Genomic DNA, 17,551 nt, shown 5'->3' with positions numbered 1-17,551 from the left:
CATTTGAACAAAAGAAGCTAACACTGGGCTTGCAGAGCTTGAGAGAGATTATCAGGAAATTTCTGCTTGAATTCTTATTCAAGCCAAACAGCTTCACAAGTAAAATATAACTGTCCTCTAAATCCTACAAAAACAGTTAAGGAAAAAGTAGTTGACACTATCAATCAATCCCCTTCTAATATACAAATCATCAAAACAGAGAATAACAGTCCATTCAAGAACAAATAGTTAAAACATAACATCAAAACACATGCTCAAGAACCATAACACAGTTTCCATTAATTAATAGCGATGAAACAACGACAATTTGGTCAAGACTCAAGAACCATACCATAACTACTGCATTTTATTTTCAACAATGAGGCTAGTAAACAACAGTGTCAGCCAAACTAGCCTACATAAGCATACATTATGCTTTCATGTTAACCTGTCTACTGTTGGGAATCATACAAGCATATAGTGAGGGATCCCTTAATACCATTGATTTCCCATCAGCTAATATCTCTCAAACCAACAAATATATCATCAACGACCTCCACTTCATCTTCATTACAACCATCTGCAACTCCATTCTCAACTTTCTTGATCTTTATCCCTCTTCCTGCAATTTTCTTTGTATTCCTTGCCACAGATTTTAGTCTCTTCATTACAACACTACCTTCACTATTGTTGAAACCTTCTGCTTTCACTTTATTAGCCTCAATTTTCACTCCCAATTCCTTCTTCTCATCATCACTATCAGAAATCTCCACAACATCATGCCTTTTCCCTTTACCTCGCCGTCTGGTTTCCTTCTTGTCACCCATTGAACTATTACCAGAACTATATTTCGCCAGTAAACTTTCCGACGGCGGCGCCACCGCCACTGCATGAAATCCTTTTCTACAGTTCCGACAACGCAAGCTGCACTCTTCATACTTCTTCTCATACTCGAATTTGTAATAGCAGTAGGAACATGCAGTCCAAAATGTGCCCTTTACATTTCCCGTCTCTCCAGGACCTTTCTTCCGCTCATTTTTCCCATTTTTCCCTCGCTTTACAACTTTCTTTTGATCGAAACCCATGTTAAAAGGATGGGTTTCCCGTCTTTGGTCTTCTGCAGACTTATTGTGGATGGTTTGACCATTGTTTTGAGATGGGTTAGCAACTTTTTGACTAAAAGTGAATTTATCGGTCATTGGGGTTTAAGTCTTTTAAGAGAATGGAGGATTGGGGTTGCGATTACGGGTCGGTTTTGGCGATAGAACGTCGCCGGTAAGTAGAAATGGTCGGACGACGGGCCCAATATTGGGTAAACCCAAATGATTCGGATCGGATTCTTAAGAGGCGGCAAGAGAGAACAGACTCGGAACAGGGAAGAACCGAAAAACTGAAGAAATATTTTGTGCGGTTAAATATAAGGGTTTATGTTTTTATGGATTGTGTTGCCACTTGCCAGTTATAGATTCTATACGCTATAATTTCATTTAATTCTTTTAGAAGTAATTACTCCTCAAAATAAATAAATAAATTTAATTGTCATAATGTTATTTAAACGTAAAACTTGAAATACCACTTTTGGACATGCGTGGTGAACTAGGATATGAGGGTGTTTTTGTCATTCCCTGGTTAGAGCTTTCTTACATCAGGATCACGTTTCTCCTAGCTGGCATGCAGGATGTGTGTTGTGGTCATTCATGATCTAAAACATTAGATAATTTAGAAAGGGATAAATATGTAAGTTTATACGGTAATTTTGATTTAATGTGTAATTTTATTTGACGTGATTATGTATATAAATTTAAATTGTGATTTATATGTATTCATAAAATTTTAATTTTGATTTAATTATACATATTTAAAGAAATAAATACATACATTTATTTTCATATCGAATCAATATAATTGTTTGTTTGTATAATTTATTAACATAAAATGGTGCTAATTCGATAATGTTATTAGTAATTTGTGAAAATTAAATTAAATCATATAAAACTGCAAAAAATCTATTTATTTTGTTTGAAATATTAATGTATACTAAGGACGGATATGACTCTAAAAACCTTCCAAATGTATATATATGTATACCCATATCTGATGCATTAGATAATCGTACAAGGTCAATTACATTAGAAACATGCTATCTTGTTATTAAAAATGAAACAATGAATCATAAGTGGTAAAATGTTACTGGCAGATGATACATGCACGAATTTATCCATACACAGAAGCCGAAAAGGAAAATGAAATCAATAATTTCTAGTTGAGCTCTCTAAAAGGTGATCTTTCTTCAACAAGAGAATCAGGTTTTCTAGCTGCTGGAGAAGAACTAAGACTCTTCTTGTTTTCCTTGAGAGTGTCATAAAGTTCATCATTTCCTTTCATGTCTGAAATGCAATTGTCAAAAGACTGCACTATCCTCCCCAAAATCCCCATCAGCTTAGCGTCTTCACCGGCGAACTCGCTGATCCAATCACCTAGGCTCGTAACAAATCCAAGAAGGTTTTCGCGGTCTGTTGACAACTTGGTGTTGTTTTCAAGCAAGTTTCTGTTTTCCATATGTTTTGCCTCCAATTCAGCTTCGTGTTCTCTTGTCTGTTGATGAACGCTGTCCTCTGCCGAATTGGCTTCTTCTTCTAGTTCTCTAGCTGTGTGCTCTTGCACTAGTGACACCATCTGCTGCTGGAGATTAACTATTCTCCCATCTTTTTCTTCGGTTATACGGACAAGGTCTTCTTTCTCTTTCTTGATACTTTCCTCCACATCCATTTGTGCAAGAAGAGAAGCTTCTAATTCTTTACGCAATGCCTGACTTTCTTCAAGCTCGGCTTTTAACCGCTCAGCGATTGATTCCCATATCCACAATTCAAGTTCGAGTTCATGTCCTTCACGAGTTTTCTCTGACAGTTCAGAATTTGCTTTCACCAAGGCATTGCGGACTTCTTTCAGTTCCCTTTCCGAGCCATTGTCAGTCCGAGAAATTTGCTCTTCTAATAGAAGTTGGCACCTGGATGACTCTAACAGTTCATTGTATCTGTCAAGTTCTTTCTGCTTCAGGGCTAACTGTTCTTCCAACTGATCTGACGATTCAATCCGCTTCATTAATGAAGCTGTTTTCTCACGTTCTTCAGCCAATTCAATGTTTGCAGTTTCTAAAGCATCAGAAACTTCTTTTAGTTTCTCCCCGAGTTCATTTTTCATATGCACAGATTGCTCTTCTAACTGACATTGACGCCTACATGCTTCCTCGAGCATTTCTTTATACCTCTTAAGCTCTGCCTGTGTCTGGAGCCACCGCTCTTCAATCTGATCTAAAAACTCGACACTTATCATCAATGAAGCTGTTCTCTCTTGTTCTTCGGTTAATTCAGATTTCGTTGTTTCTAAAGCATCACAAACTTCCCTAAGTTTCTCTCTGGATTCATTTTCCATCTGCAAAGCTTGCTCTTTGAACTGTATTTGAGACTTAGCGGCTTCCTCAAGCATTTCCTTGCACTTCTTGAGCTCTTTCTGCAGCAGGAGCCGCTGTCCTTCGATAAGATCCAAGGACTCAACTCTCCTTAACAAAGATGCTACATTCTCCCGTTCTTCTGCCAGTTCAGAATTCACTGCATCTAAAGCATCATAGACTTCTCGAATTTTTTCTTTTGAATCATTCTCCACCTGCAAAGCTTGTTCTTTCAACCAAAGTTGACACCTTGATGATTCCTCGAGCATTTCTTTACATCTATTGAGCTCTTTTTCCATTAGCTGATGCTTATCCTCAAGTTGATCTAAAGTATCAACCCTCCTGGATAAAATCGCTGTCCTCTCACGTTCATCCGCAATGTCTTTCTGAGCATCGGCCAAAGCCGTATCTTTCATATCCAGCTGCTGTTTCAGAATAGAAAGCTCCTCTACCCTCTCTTTCTCATGGAGGCCCAACTCAGCCTCAACATTTCCAAGTTTCAGTCGAGCCTCTGACATTCCCGACTTCAATACTAGCAACATCACGGAAATCTCCTCATTCTGCAATTTCAACTGTACAGCTGAAGATAGGCAACCTTCAAGTTCCATCTCGAGAACTTTAAGAGTGGCATCTTTACTCTGTAACCGAGAGCTGTAATCGTTTAATTTCCTAGTCATTTCCTCCCGCTGAGAGTTCCATTCGGCTTCTTTAGCTCTAAGATTTGTTGAACAGTCCTTGTGCATCTGCTCCACACTTCTGAGCTTGTTTTTCAGTTTTGAAAGAGACGAGGAACTTCCAGCTTCCTGAATTCTAGTTTCCCGGAGTTCTTTGAGGGATGTCAGCAGCTCTTGGTTTTCTTGTTCCAGCTTTCCAGATCGATATTCCATTTCCTTATAAAACGATTCCTTCATGCCCAATACATGTCTCAAAGTTGCAACTTCATTGTCCCTCTGAGAATTCAAGCAGTCCAGTTGTGATTTTGCATCCTGGCATTTCGAGAAAATGTTTTCATAGTGTGTTTTGAACTCCGAAACTTCAACTTCGAGGTACTTTCTTCGGGTTTCTTCACAAGATAAGGCTTGATTGCACACCTGTAACCGGTTTTGGAGGTCACTCGTTACTCGGATCTCCGAATCTAACCTTGTCTGCAGTGAAGAAATCTCATCGAGCAATGCGGATTTTTCTTGCTCCCACTCTTTCTTACTTGCTTTGAACCGGTCCCGAAGCTTCTCGTGGGCTTCTTCTAAATGTCTGAACTGCTCCTTCTTCCATTTTAGCTGATCTTCAACCTTGCTCTTCTCTTCCTCTACTTTGATTAACAAATCTTCTCTTTCCCTCAGCGCCCTTGGATTTTTGGCTGCCTTCTCAGCATCTAAACACTTCTTCTTTGAAACAGATAGGTCCATTTTGAGACCTTCAATCTCGGCTTTAAGCACATTAATCTTTTGTTCTTGATCTATATTCACCTCATTTGCTTCATCTAAAGCCAATACCAACCTTCGATTTTCCTGCTCCGATTTCCGATTCCTTTCATCACGCCCAGCTCTCAGCTTATCATTTACAACATTCAAATGCTTGACAGCAGATTCTTTTTCATTCAGGATGCGTTTAAGTTCTTCATTTGATCGCTTTACTGTCGTGATTTCTTCTTCTTTTTCAAGAAGCTCTTGTGCCAACTTCTCGATTTTGGAACTCGCTTCTCGGATCTTCTTTACCTGCTCATTCTGCACTTTCTTCAAGTGCTCACATAATTCAGCTTTGCTTATGAAATCTTCCCTTAACTTTTCATTTTCAACTTTAACTTCTTCTAGCTCTTCATAAACTTTTTCCTTTGCCATTTTTTTCCCCGGAAAATATAGTTAAAAAATTACACCTGTTTGTAAGCAAAGTACAGATCTTTTAGGAGTGAAAATGACCATAATATATATGAGCATATAAAAAGTATAATCCATCAGAATTCTTTAGGAATTTAAACCGAATTGTCATTTTCTTTTCTATGGATCTCTGGGGAAACAAACGGAGGCAGAAAATAATACAAAATCTAATTATAAAAAAATGTAAATTGAAAATTATAAGGAAAAAAAAACAAACCTAAAGCTACATAACAACAAAATAAATATGTATATATTTCAAATTAAAACTTCACAATGCCAAAAAAAAAAAAATTACCCACAAGAAGAAAATGATTATTTTCTTAAGTTCAAGAGGACTAAGGCTAAAAGGACTTAGTTATCAGTTTTCTTCTACATCTGATCTTTGGCTCTTTTATTGTTATTTTAATGGAAGGTTGAGTGGTTTCTCAAAGTCTTTCTCTAAAAAACTAAAAATAGATGAGCAAAAAAAAAAAAACTAGAAGATAAGGAAAACCCAGAAATGTACCTGGTTTAGAGATAATAGATTCGTCATCTGATGGGGATTCCGCCAAAGTCTAATTTTTTCTGGTAATTTTCTGTTTCTGAAAATTGAAAGATTACGGAGAGAAAATATGTACGAAAATGGAAGAAAAAAAGAGAAAGGGAACCGAAGAAACAGATATATGATTCAAAAAGAGCCGTTAAGAGATGGATGCCGTGAATTTAAAATTAAGTGGACGGAGACCTGACGTCGTTAGAATTTAAATGAGACTAGCCGTTAGGTAGTAAAGGTTGGATTGGGCTAAGTGGGCCACTATATATGGGCTTTTTAACTCGCTGCTTTAACTTTCTCAGGTCAAAAATTTTACTTAACTTTTATATTTTTAATCTATGTATTATTTGAATTTTGAAACCTCGATTTTGATTTAAATGGTAGTTTAAATTCATTCTGTTAAATCGTATTGTTTTTAAAATATTATACGAGAAAGATATTTTTACATATGTAGTGTCATTAATTTTTCATATAATATTCATAAAAATTATATTATTTTAATTAATAAATTTAATGATTAGTTAGAACTCTATTTTTAAAAAATTTAAAGATTAAAATTATTAAATTGAAATATATGCTAAATGTACTACTTAGTATACTATGAGATTAATGGAAAACTTTTACCAATGAAATTACTACTATCATTTGAATCTGGATAAAGTTTAAAATTCAAAAACTATAATAATTAAGAAGTGATCAAACTAGAATACAATAATTAAATATATAACTTATTCATAAAAATAGGAACGGGATCTAAAAATAAACTTATGTTTCATAATTATATTTAAGATATTTTATATTTTTATGAATTTTAATTTTTGCGGTAACATATATAAATTTTAATAATTTTATTATATGCAATTTAAATAATTCGTATTTTCATATTTGAATTTAATTTCACTTTATATAAATTTAAATATTCAATACTTATTTAATCAAACGCGGTAAAGATTATTATATTGGATATTAAAAAAGTAATGAAAATGCATCTTAGTTATTTGATACCATTATTTTGCAGAATCCTTTAGATACTAATATAAGTTTCACTAAAAATGAAAATCTTCTCTTAATAAGAAAAATGAAAGTACCTACTTAAACAATAAACCCTAATTGCAAAAAGAAATTCTGTAAGGGTTCTTTGAAGTGAAAGCAACACCTTATAAAGTTTAAACTAGAATTGTTGCGGCTCTCCAATATGAAGAGCCCTCCAGAAATTGGCATATGCCGCTAATAGCAGCGAGCACACGGTATTCTTTAGTAAAAGGCGAAAGAATAGTTCGCTATGTGCTCACTGGACGGCTCTGTGACTCAACTAAGCTTTCGTCACTAGTTTATATAATTTCACTCGAGGTGTTGGCCTTTGTTTCCTACCAGTATGGGATGTGTGCTATTTTTATAGCTGCTTCTAAGTTTCCTATGCTCGTACTGTTAGTTTATAAGTACTGGTGGAAGGGCACCGCAAGTGATCCACGACGGTCCCCCAGCCATGGGCATAGAAAATAGGAGTTAAAAACAAAGAAACTAATTTTCAATAATTAAAAAAACAAAGAAGAAAGGTTTGAAAGGTTTGAAGAATATAGGGATTGGATACAGAATTAGACCTAAAAAATAATAGCAGTGATAAGAAGCAAAAATGGGATTGCAGACAAACAAGCAATCGAACAGTTAGTTGATCCGCTGGCATTGTATAAACCACATTCTGTTGCTATCATTGAAAGACGAAGCAAGTTTCTGGTCAAGGATCTCATTGTCATAGACGTGGCAGATCTTTGGAACATGTGATAGATATATGAGAGCAATTCTTGAAAGTGAATCTGTAAGTAATTTTGTGCAATGAAAAGCTTTCTTTATTTGGAGGAGAAGATGAAGCAGTTTGGAAGTAAAACTTTTCAAGGTATACAAGATACTAAATTGTTGCAGATACTGATGGTAATTAATTTGCATGATTTGAACATTGGAAGCAGTTGTGGAAACTCAAAAGGTACCATGCAAAAATGGTGCTGTTTTTGTGGAAAATATGCAGGAATTGTCTTCCAACCAAACAGGAAATAAGATAAGAGACTACAGGCAAATACAATTGGTAGCTTCACGTTGGATTTTACGATAGCCACGTAAGCGAATTTGTACGTTTGATGTTGATGTTGATATTGATGTTGGGGTTTGAAGTTTGAAGTTTGATTTTTTTTTTAAGATATATCTATAGAGCAGACTGTTCTGCTTGAGCTTAATTTATGAGCTTTTGGATCCAATTAATATCATCTCGAATTTTGGTCTTGTTGTTTTTAAGTTATCACACTCAGTGAACTATTTCCTAATTTAGTGGTTAACTGCAATTTTGACTTAAAGAAAGAACAGATTTGTGGAGTCTTAAGATTACTAAGAAAAATAGCAGTTTCTTTTCCTGGTTTTCCATGGCGGTTTAGCCGTGGTGGAAGTAAAGAGAAACAACCTGTTGTAAAAGTGGCTTCTCTGAATTCTGGGAATTCTTCTTCTGATGCTGAAACTGTTAAATTCCAAACAAAAATATCCGTAAATGGAAATTGGCAAGGCAGTGAAGAGAGGAGGGTCATTGATAAAGAATTTGATGTTGTGGTGGTTCCATCAGATGGTATACATTTGTCTGGATATGAATCAGATGGTCCATTGGGTGGGAAGAACCCCTCGGCCCTGGCTTTCATGGTGATGAAGAGGATGGTGGATACGCTGTTCTTGTTCCTTGTTATAAATGTGGTTACAAGGAGCTTGTAAATGGCCCCCATAACCAGCTCTCGAGTGCAATCAAAGAACCTGCTAAATGGGTTTTTGTATGGTAACTGCTCAATCCCTTTTTATTTATTTATTTATTGGTGATGGATCATTTCTAAGGCTAGTTGATTGGTTTTATGGTGTCTTTAAATGCTCCCCATTCTTCGAAATAAAGGCTAGAATATGTTTGAATCTGTTTTTGTGAATAAGTTAGGATTGTTCTTCATGCCTTTTTTGTGCTTGACTGTAAGCTAAGCTTTTACTGTCTGTACTTGGAAGCTATCGAGACAAGTATAACTTATCAAGAATTCTGGTTTGTTTTATTGAAACCGGGTTCGATAGAACTCATGTTACAATTGCAGCATCATGAAATTAGTGCTACATCCTATTGCATGTTTGCATAGTCACTGCACATAATCCTTGCAGCATACATCACTGGAATAGAAAGCCTTTATGGAACATGCATTTTAATGAACAAGATGAATGTATTAGGATACTATGAGGTTACCTACCATTTTGAGGTAATTGGTAGTTAACCACTGATGCAAACTTGTTCATTAACGGCTAGAGGGAAGTGTTAGGATATTATGAGTTAGTGTTGCGGAAAGGATCGATTCGAGAACTCCGATATGACTACAAGTAAATTGACCGGAACGAAAAATAAAGTGAACACAAGGATTTACGTGGTTCGGCTTTAATGCCTACGTCCACGGGCAGAGGCGAAAAGAAATTTCACTATAACAAGATGAAGATTACAAGTGTTTTACACTCAAGACACAACCCGAGAACCTCACAACTCTCAACCCCTATAGAAAACCCGAAAGCTAAAATCCTAGCTTTCAAAGAACAAGCTTTGCTCTCTCTTGGTTTGGGATCATGAATATGGCTAATGAACCTCTCTATTTATAAGAGAGTTCAAGGACATAATTGTCCAAAACTTTGGCAAAGATTTGTGGTTGAAAATGGACACCAACAACCATCCACTAATCCACTACCACCAACAACCCACTACCAACAACAACAATCCACTACCAATTTTAAGCCATTTCTTAACAAATCTCCACCTTGGCTTGAAATTTACCAAGCTGAACATCATAGTGAATTCCTCGAACTGGATCACCTCTTCCAAACGCCTCTCTGGCGCTAATCAATCCCGAATACCTATCAAGTCCAAGCAATGCTTGAACTTATATGCAGGGATCACCTTAGTTAACATATCTGCAGGATTCTTCTCGGTAGCAACCTTGCTGATAACAATGTCACCTTGCGTAACATGTTCCCGAACAAAATGATATCTGACATCAATATGTTTGGTCCGTTCATGAAACATCTGATTTTTAGTCAGATGTATGGCACTCTGGCTATCGCAAAATACAACAGTGAAATCCTGTTGTAAACCCAAACTGCTTACTAGACCTTTCATCCACAATGCTTCTTTCACTGCTTCTGCTAACGCCATATATTCCGCCTCAGTCGTAGATAAGGCTACGGTAGACTGTAACACAGCTTTCCAACTAATGGCTCCTCCAGAATAAGTGAAAACATAGCCCGTCAGAGATCTTCTTTTGTCCAGATCTCCAGCATAATCAGAGTCCACATAGCCCGTGACACTGCTAGTGCAGTCACTCTGATCATATACCAAGCATAAATCTGCAGAACCTCTCAAGTACCTGAGAATCCATTTCACGGCCTGCCAGTGTTCCTTGCCAGGACAACTCATGTATCTGCTGACCACACTAACTGCATGTGAAATGTCTGGACGAGTGCAAACCATTGCATACATCACGCTTCCAACTGCACTCGAGTATGGAATGTGAGACATTTGCTGCTTTTCTTCATCAGATTGTGGTGACAACTCTGCAGAGAGTTTGAAATGTGGTGCCAACGGAGTACTCACAGTTTTCGCTTTATCCATGCCGAAGCGTTGAAGAACCTTTTCAATGTAGTTCTTCTGCGACACACGAAGCTTGCCCGCCTTGCGATCTCTGTGAATATCCATGCCCAAAATTTTCTTGGCAGCACCCAGATCCTTCATCTCGAACTCACCACTCAACTGCGACTTTAACTTGTTGATTTCCGACATGTTTTTGGAAGCAATTAACATGTCATCAACATACAGCAACAAATAAATGTGCGAACCATCTGAGAGCTTCCGATGATAGACACAAGCATCATAGTCACATCTTGTGTAACCATGCTGAATCATGAAGCTATCAAACCGCTTGTACCACTGCCTTGGGGATTGTTTCAATCCATATAAAGACTTCTTTAATAGACAGACATGGTCTTCTTTACCAGGAACTGTAAAACCCTCTGGTTGACGCATGTAGATTGTTTCCTCGAGCTCACCATGCAAGAACGCCGTTTTTACGTCAAGCTGCTCAAGTTCTAGATCAGACTTGGCCACCATGGCAAGTAATACACGAATGGAAGAATGCTTTACGACTGGGGAGAAAACTTCATTGTAGTCAATCCCCTCTTTCTGAGTGAAGCCTTTAGCAACCAATCGTGCCTTGAATCTAGTTGCTTCAACCCCTAGGATGCCTTCCTTTTTCTTGAAGACCCATTTGCAACCAACTATCTTCTGGTTACTTGGCGGCTTAACCAACTCCCAAGTATGGTTCTTGTGAAGAGATTCTATCTCCTCACTCATAGCAATTGCCCACTGTGCCGACTCATCACACGTGACAGCCTCATTATAACTGGAAGGTTCTATACCAATGGACTCCGCCACACTGAGCGCGAAAGACACCAGATTAGCGTAACGCGGATTTGGTTTGATTTGTCTCTTCGTTCTTCCAGTGGCAATGCTATATGGTTTTTCTTGAGGTGACTCATCTTCATCGGAATCTTGCACCTCAACTTGATCATCCTGGACTGAAGTACCTTCCGTAGGAATTGGAGCGTCCACCTGACACTCCACCTGCTTCTCAACACCGTGATCTCCCATTCTATCTGACTCCTCCTTTTCCCGGGAATTTGTGGTGGATCGAAGCATGGATGACTCATCAAAAGTCACATCTCTGCTGATGATGAACTTGGACGAAACCGGATCAGGACACCACAACCTGTATCCTTTCACCCCTTGGCCGTATCCAAGAAATATGCATTTCTTCGCCCTCGGTTTGAGTTTTCCCTCATTTACATGAGCATACGCAGGGCAGCCAAACACTCTTAAACCAGAGTAATCAGCAGGAGAACCAGACCATACTTCCTCAGGAGTCTTCAGCTCAATAGCTGTTGACGGAGATCTGTTAACCAAATAACAAGCAGTATTAACAGCTTCAGCCCAAAATTCTTCACCGAGCCCAGCATTTGATCGCATGCAACGAGCTCGCTCCAAGAGAGTTCTATTCATGCGTTCTGCAACTCCATTTTGTTGTGGTGTTCGACGAACAGTGCGGTGTCTCACTATTCCTTCATTTTTGCAGAACTCATTGAATTCACCTGAGCAAAACTCCAAGCCATTATCCGTCCGGAATCGCTTGATCTTCTTTCCTGTTTGATTTTCGATCAAAGCTTTAAATTGCTTGAAGTTGATGAGAACCTCATACTTGCTCTTCAGAAAATACACCCAAACCTTTCTCGAGTAATCATCGATAAAGGTAAGCAGATATCTGTAACCACCTTTAGAAATTGTCGGAGAAGGCCCCCAAAGGTCAGAATGGAAGTAATCCACTGTGCCTTTTGTCTTGTGAATCCCAGTGCTGAACTTTACCCGAGTCTGCTTACCGAAGACGCAGTGCTCACAGAAATTCAACTTTCCTGTACACTGCCCAGACAATAATCCTCGTTTGCTTAGCACCGATAAGCCTCTCTCGCTCATATGCCCGAGCCGCATATGCCATAACTTCGTGGTGTCAGAATCTAGATCATCTGATGATGACACTCCCGCAACACCTGTAACCGAGGAACCATCGAGGAAGTAAAGGCCCCGCTCCAAATTACCACGTATCACAGTCAAAGCACCCGAGAATACCTTGAGAACTCCACCTTCAGCAGAGTACCGAAAGCCTTTCTTGTCCAACGTACTCAAAGAGATCAAATTTTTCTTCATTTCTGGAATGTGCCGAACATCAGTTAGAGTTCTAACAATACCGTCAAACATCTTTATACGAACTGTGCCAATCCCCATGACTTGACATGCGTGGTCATTTCCCATTAGTACTGAACCAGAATGCTTCTCGTATGTTGAGAATGCATCTTTCGAAGTACTTATATGAAATGTAGCTCCCGTATCAAGAATCCATCTCCCACCAGCGTAAGAGTCGGATACTGCAAGAACGATCTCGGCATCACTTGAAGAATCTGCATCAGCTACATTCGCACGATCATTTTGTTGCTCCTGTGATTCTGATTTCTCCTTCCTTTTCGGACAATCTACCTTCATGTGCCCGTACTTCTTACAGTAGTAGCACTGTATTCTCTTCTTGGACTGCGATCTAGGATGGCTTTTACTTGAACTTCCACCCTTTGCCTTGGATCTTCCTCGAGCAACCAAGCCTTCGCCTTCATTGTTTTCGACCACCTTACCAGTGATTTTCTTCCTCAACTCACTGGAACTTAAGGCATTTTTCACCTCCTCTAAAGTCAGGTCATCACGACCGTACATCATTGTATCAACAAAATTCTCATACGAGGGAGGCAAAGAACACAAAACAATTATTGCTTGGTCCTCATCATCGATTTTGTTATCGATATTATTCAAATCCATGATAATGGAATTGAATTTATCCAGGTGCTGGGAAACAGGTGTACCTTCCTCCATCTTCAGGGCATAGAGTCTTTGCTTGAGGTAGAGCCGGTTCGTCAATGACTTCGTCATGTACTTGCTCTCTAACCGGAGCCACAAACCGGACGCGGTTTTCTCATCCGCTACTTCTCGTAGCACTTCATCTCCTAGACATAGCAGAATAGCACTATGTGCTCTTTCTAGCATGTCATCCTTTTGCTCTTCCGAAAGCGTGCTTGGTAATTTATCTTTACCAGACAATGCTTTTAGCAATCCTTGTTGAACCAGCACTGCCCGCATCTTGATGCGCCATAAACTGAAACTATTTTTCCCGGTAAATTTCTCGACATCATACTTAGTCGATGAAACACTTGTAGCCATAATTTGGAACCTTTGAATGAATGATAATATTTTCTTCCTGATGTGAAAGATCAGACAAAGCTGCAGTCACAGGGCAATTCAGAAAATATTATCACTCCTTCAACTACGCTCTGATACCAATTTGTTGCGGAAAGGATCGATTCGAGAACTCCGATATGACTACAAGTAAATTGACCGGAACGAAAAATAAAGTGAACACAAGGATTTACGTGGTTCGGCTTTAATGCCTACGTCCACGGGCAGAGGCGAAAAGAAATTTCACTATAACAAGATGAAGATTACAAGTGTTTTACACTCAAGACACAACCCGAGAACCTCACAACTCTCAACCCCTATAGAAAACCCGAAAGCTAAAATCCTAGCTTTCAAAGAACAAGCTTTGCTCTCTCTTGGTTTGGGATCATGAATATGGCTAATGAACCTCTCTATTTATAAGAGAGTTCAAGGACATAATTGTCCAAAACTTTGGCAAAGATTTGTGGTTGAAAATGGACACCAACAACCATCCACTAATCCACTACCACCAACAACCCACTACCAACAACAACAATCCACTACCAATTTTAAGCCATTTCTTAACAGTTAGGTATCTATGATTCTGAGAAAATGGATCGGCAATCGTTAATGCAAACTGTCCAAATGACTATTATTGCTGCCATTATGGCACCATTCTTCCTTCCAACCTTATTGTTTCATTCGGAGCAGTCCCTTGTAGTTTCTGGTAACAATTCATGTTCGACTTTCTAATTCAGAAGAAACCCGAATTCGGTCAATGCTATAGTTTTATTACTTTATGGTTCTGCATCTATATGCTTTTGAAAATCTATCTTGACATTCTTGGTAGTATGCCTACAGACAATACTGCAAACATTGTCAATCACAGTTCACAGTTAAATGTCTCTGCCTATAGCTTTCTATGGAATGGGATGAAGCTTTGGACTTATAATTTTATCTCCTTAGCTCCGTTGAATTCCATAATGCAGTTTTTACTCATGACTTGCGAGCCGGGTGTTTCCGAGCTTTAATTAGATGCTTATATATGTTGTTTTGACTGAAAATGCTGCATTGGCTATTATTTCTCGCCATATCGTTTTCATCTTTTCGATTTGTTTAAATTAGCAGAAGGAAGCAACTCTTTGCATCAGTGGCTTTCTTCTCGTCGGAACTATTGAAAGGAATCCAATAAGTCAGCTGATAGTAAATATTTCCGCCTTATCAAACAAGTTATCCATTAGAATCAGAGAACATGCATATTTCCAGGGCGAACATCCTATGATTGGAGATGACATGGAAGAATTTCCAGGATGTCACTCTGTTTCAGTATTCAAGCCTTGGATTTACATGTAGTTGAACCGATCTGCTGCATAACAAAGATATTGCGGACAATTCTTTTCAGATTTCTTTCTATAAAATAGTATTACTGTGAATATGAAAGAAATTCACTTATATTAAGCGTAAAATCAAGTTAGAGATGGTATAAACTAAATTTACACTAAAATAATAGATTTTCTTCTCCTATATATATAATCCAAATAATGGTTTAAATTGTCAAGATAATAATAATTTCAGTATTAAGTGAAAAAGTTAAAACATAATCATCTATTATTGATGCTTCTGATTCAAGGCAGTAGTGGTGTTGTAATTATCAACCCAAAGAGGTATATATTGCTCTTCTTCTATAGTGATTGATAATAAATTCATTATTTGTCGGCCAAATGGCCTTCCAAACAAAGTGGCTACACGGGATGAAATCATGAAAAATAAAACTTGAGACTTCTTTTTGTTTCAAATGAAAGGGCTACTCAACAATAAAGTCCAAACTTTTGATAAATGCAACAAATAAAAACATTTAATAATTCTTATTTTTTAAATATTATTTTTTTCACGCCTATATAAATTGTATAAGGACGAACATAAAAGAATAAAAAAAATTTAATTGGTTTATACAATTTTATAATTATTTTAAACTACAATATGTTATAAGTATGGATTAAGTATTGCTCAAAACAATTAGGTTTAAGCATAAGCAACTGATTTTTAGAGTCTATTTTTCTTATCTAATTAATTTAATCAATTTATTTTTAATAATAGTCATCGGATATTAATTTTAACTAATTTAACTGAAATTTTAATTTATTCAACTAGAAATCGGAAAAATCAAATACGTTAATTATATTAATTAAGTCAATTTTTTTATATGTCAAAATTTTAAATTTGATATTAGAGTTTGTTACACGTGAAAATATTTATGTAATGAATTTATAAAAAAAATTGATATATAAATTTAATTAAATGAAAAAAATTAAATAAAATACTATTTAAAAATTAAAATCTAATTAAAGAATCACACCTTTAATATATAGTATACATACACACAATATAACCTTATAAGTGGATAGCAGCAACTGCACGTCCATGTCAACGAAATCGACTTTTTGTGTACTTGAAAAAGGAAGGAAAGGAAAAGTAAAGATTAAGCTAAAATGTGTAAATGAAGTGACGAATAAGAAATTAGAATGAAAAAAAGAAAGAAGAGAGAGTAGGGACCCATAATCCTTTTTGTAATTGTCCAATTCTATTTGCTAATCAAAAAGCCATCCTTTACAAATCCTGAATTCTAAGTAATCTTCCTCGTCAAGCTTTTACACCATCTTTACGTTTATGATAATAACCTAATTTTATATTGGAAAAAATTAGGCATATATGTGATTTTTGAAACGATTTTAGTAAGTTTATTTTCGTTATTTTTAGTTTTGTAAAGTATTTTTAGCCAAAACCATGGAAATATTTTTTTTCTAAATTTTATATTTTTTGTTTTTCAAAAATCTTTTTTAAAATTTTCAGTTAAACACATTTTCTAAAGAAATGAAAATTATTTTTGTTGGTTGAAAATTTAAAATATCTCTAATTTTTAAAAAAATCAAAATTGAATCTTATAAATAATTAAATTAATTTTAATTAAATTTTATAACTTAATCGTATTTTTTCGAAATCAGTTTAAATTTGTTCGATTTGTTTTTTTTTTAAATATCTCTTATACCATAAAAGTTAATAATTAAAAATAACATCTATTTTAAAATTCAAATCCTAATAACTTTAGTAGTAATTTTTTAGAAGAATTCATAAACCTAATTAGATTGCAGTTAAATTTTTCTAAATAAAAATTATATCAGCCTTGAATCTGAGCTACTCAAATGATTTATTTCAAAATGGGATAAATATTAAATTTATATATGAACTTCATATTAATGCGCAATTTTATATATAAATTTTAATTTGGTACAATTATACCTATTAAACTTGAATTGGGATTTATTTGTATATATGAAATTTTGATTTTGATTTAATTGTACACATTTAAATAAATAAATAAATAGATATATTTATTTTCATATTGTATTAATATATTATTTGTGTATACAATATATCAGCGCAAAATAATGCTAATTTAATAACGATGTTAATGATTTGTAAAAATTGAATCAAATCAAAATTTCATGTATCTAATTGTACAAAATCGATGTTCATTTATAACATTACATATTGAATCAAAGCTTATTTATAATTTTGACATTTATCCCTTCAAAATTTAGTAAAAAATTAAATTTTAAAAAGTCAAAATGATTATGCTGATGTGGCAATAGAAAAGCTAAAAACACCTCTTGCAAGAAACATTTTCAGTTTGTTTGTTTAAAATCGATTTATTTTCTTAAATTTGAGAAAAAAATGACTTAATTTATTAAATTCATTTTAAAAATGACATATGCCTAATTTTTGCTTTTATATTTCAATAATTAGTTGATAGAAATTTCATTTCATCACTAATAAGTATTTTTCAAAGGAAAAGGAAATAAAGTAGG

General features: G+C 35.9%; 1 protein-coding gene and 1 non-coding gene across 2 annotated transcripts; both read right to left on the bottom strand.

Moving 5' to 3' along the window:
* Nucleotides 1–251: 251 nt before the first annotated feature.
* LOC107959578 (uncharacterized protein At4g38062) lies at nt 252–6,012 on the bottom strand. The gene is made up of 2 exons (XM_016895667.2): nt 5,807–6,012; nt 252–5,300 (listed from the first exon to the last, which is right to left on the bottom strand). Exon 2 carries the CDS (start codon nt 5,263–5,265, stop codon nt 2,239–2,241), a length of 3,027 nt encoding a protein of 1,008 aa, XP_016751156.2. The 5' UTR covers nt 5,266–5,300; nt 5,807–6,012; the 3' UTR covers nt 252–2,238.
* A 1,005-nt stretch (nt 6,013–7,017) lies between these two features.
* LOC121210507 (U5 spliceosomal RNA) lies at nt 7,018–7,134 on the bottom strand. Its single transcript, XR_005905625.1, has one exon. It is a non-coding gene; the product is annotated as a U5 spliceosomal RNA (small nuclear RNA).
* Nucleotides 7,135–17,551: the final 10,417 nt, after the last annotated feature.

The sequence above is a fragment of the Gossypium hirsutum genome, chromosome A11 (assembly GCF_007990345.1).
Source record: "Gossypium hirsutum isolate 1008001.06 chromosome A11, Gossypium_hirsutum_v2.1, whole genome shotgun sequence".
Taxonomy (NCBI): Eukaryota; Viridiplantae; Streptophyta; class Magnoliopsida; order Malvales; family Malvaceae; genus Gossypium; species Gossypium hirsutum.
This window is presented reverse-complemented; position numbering and strand designations above follow the sequence as displayed.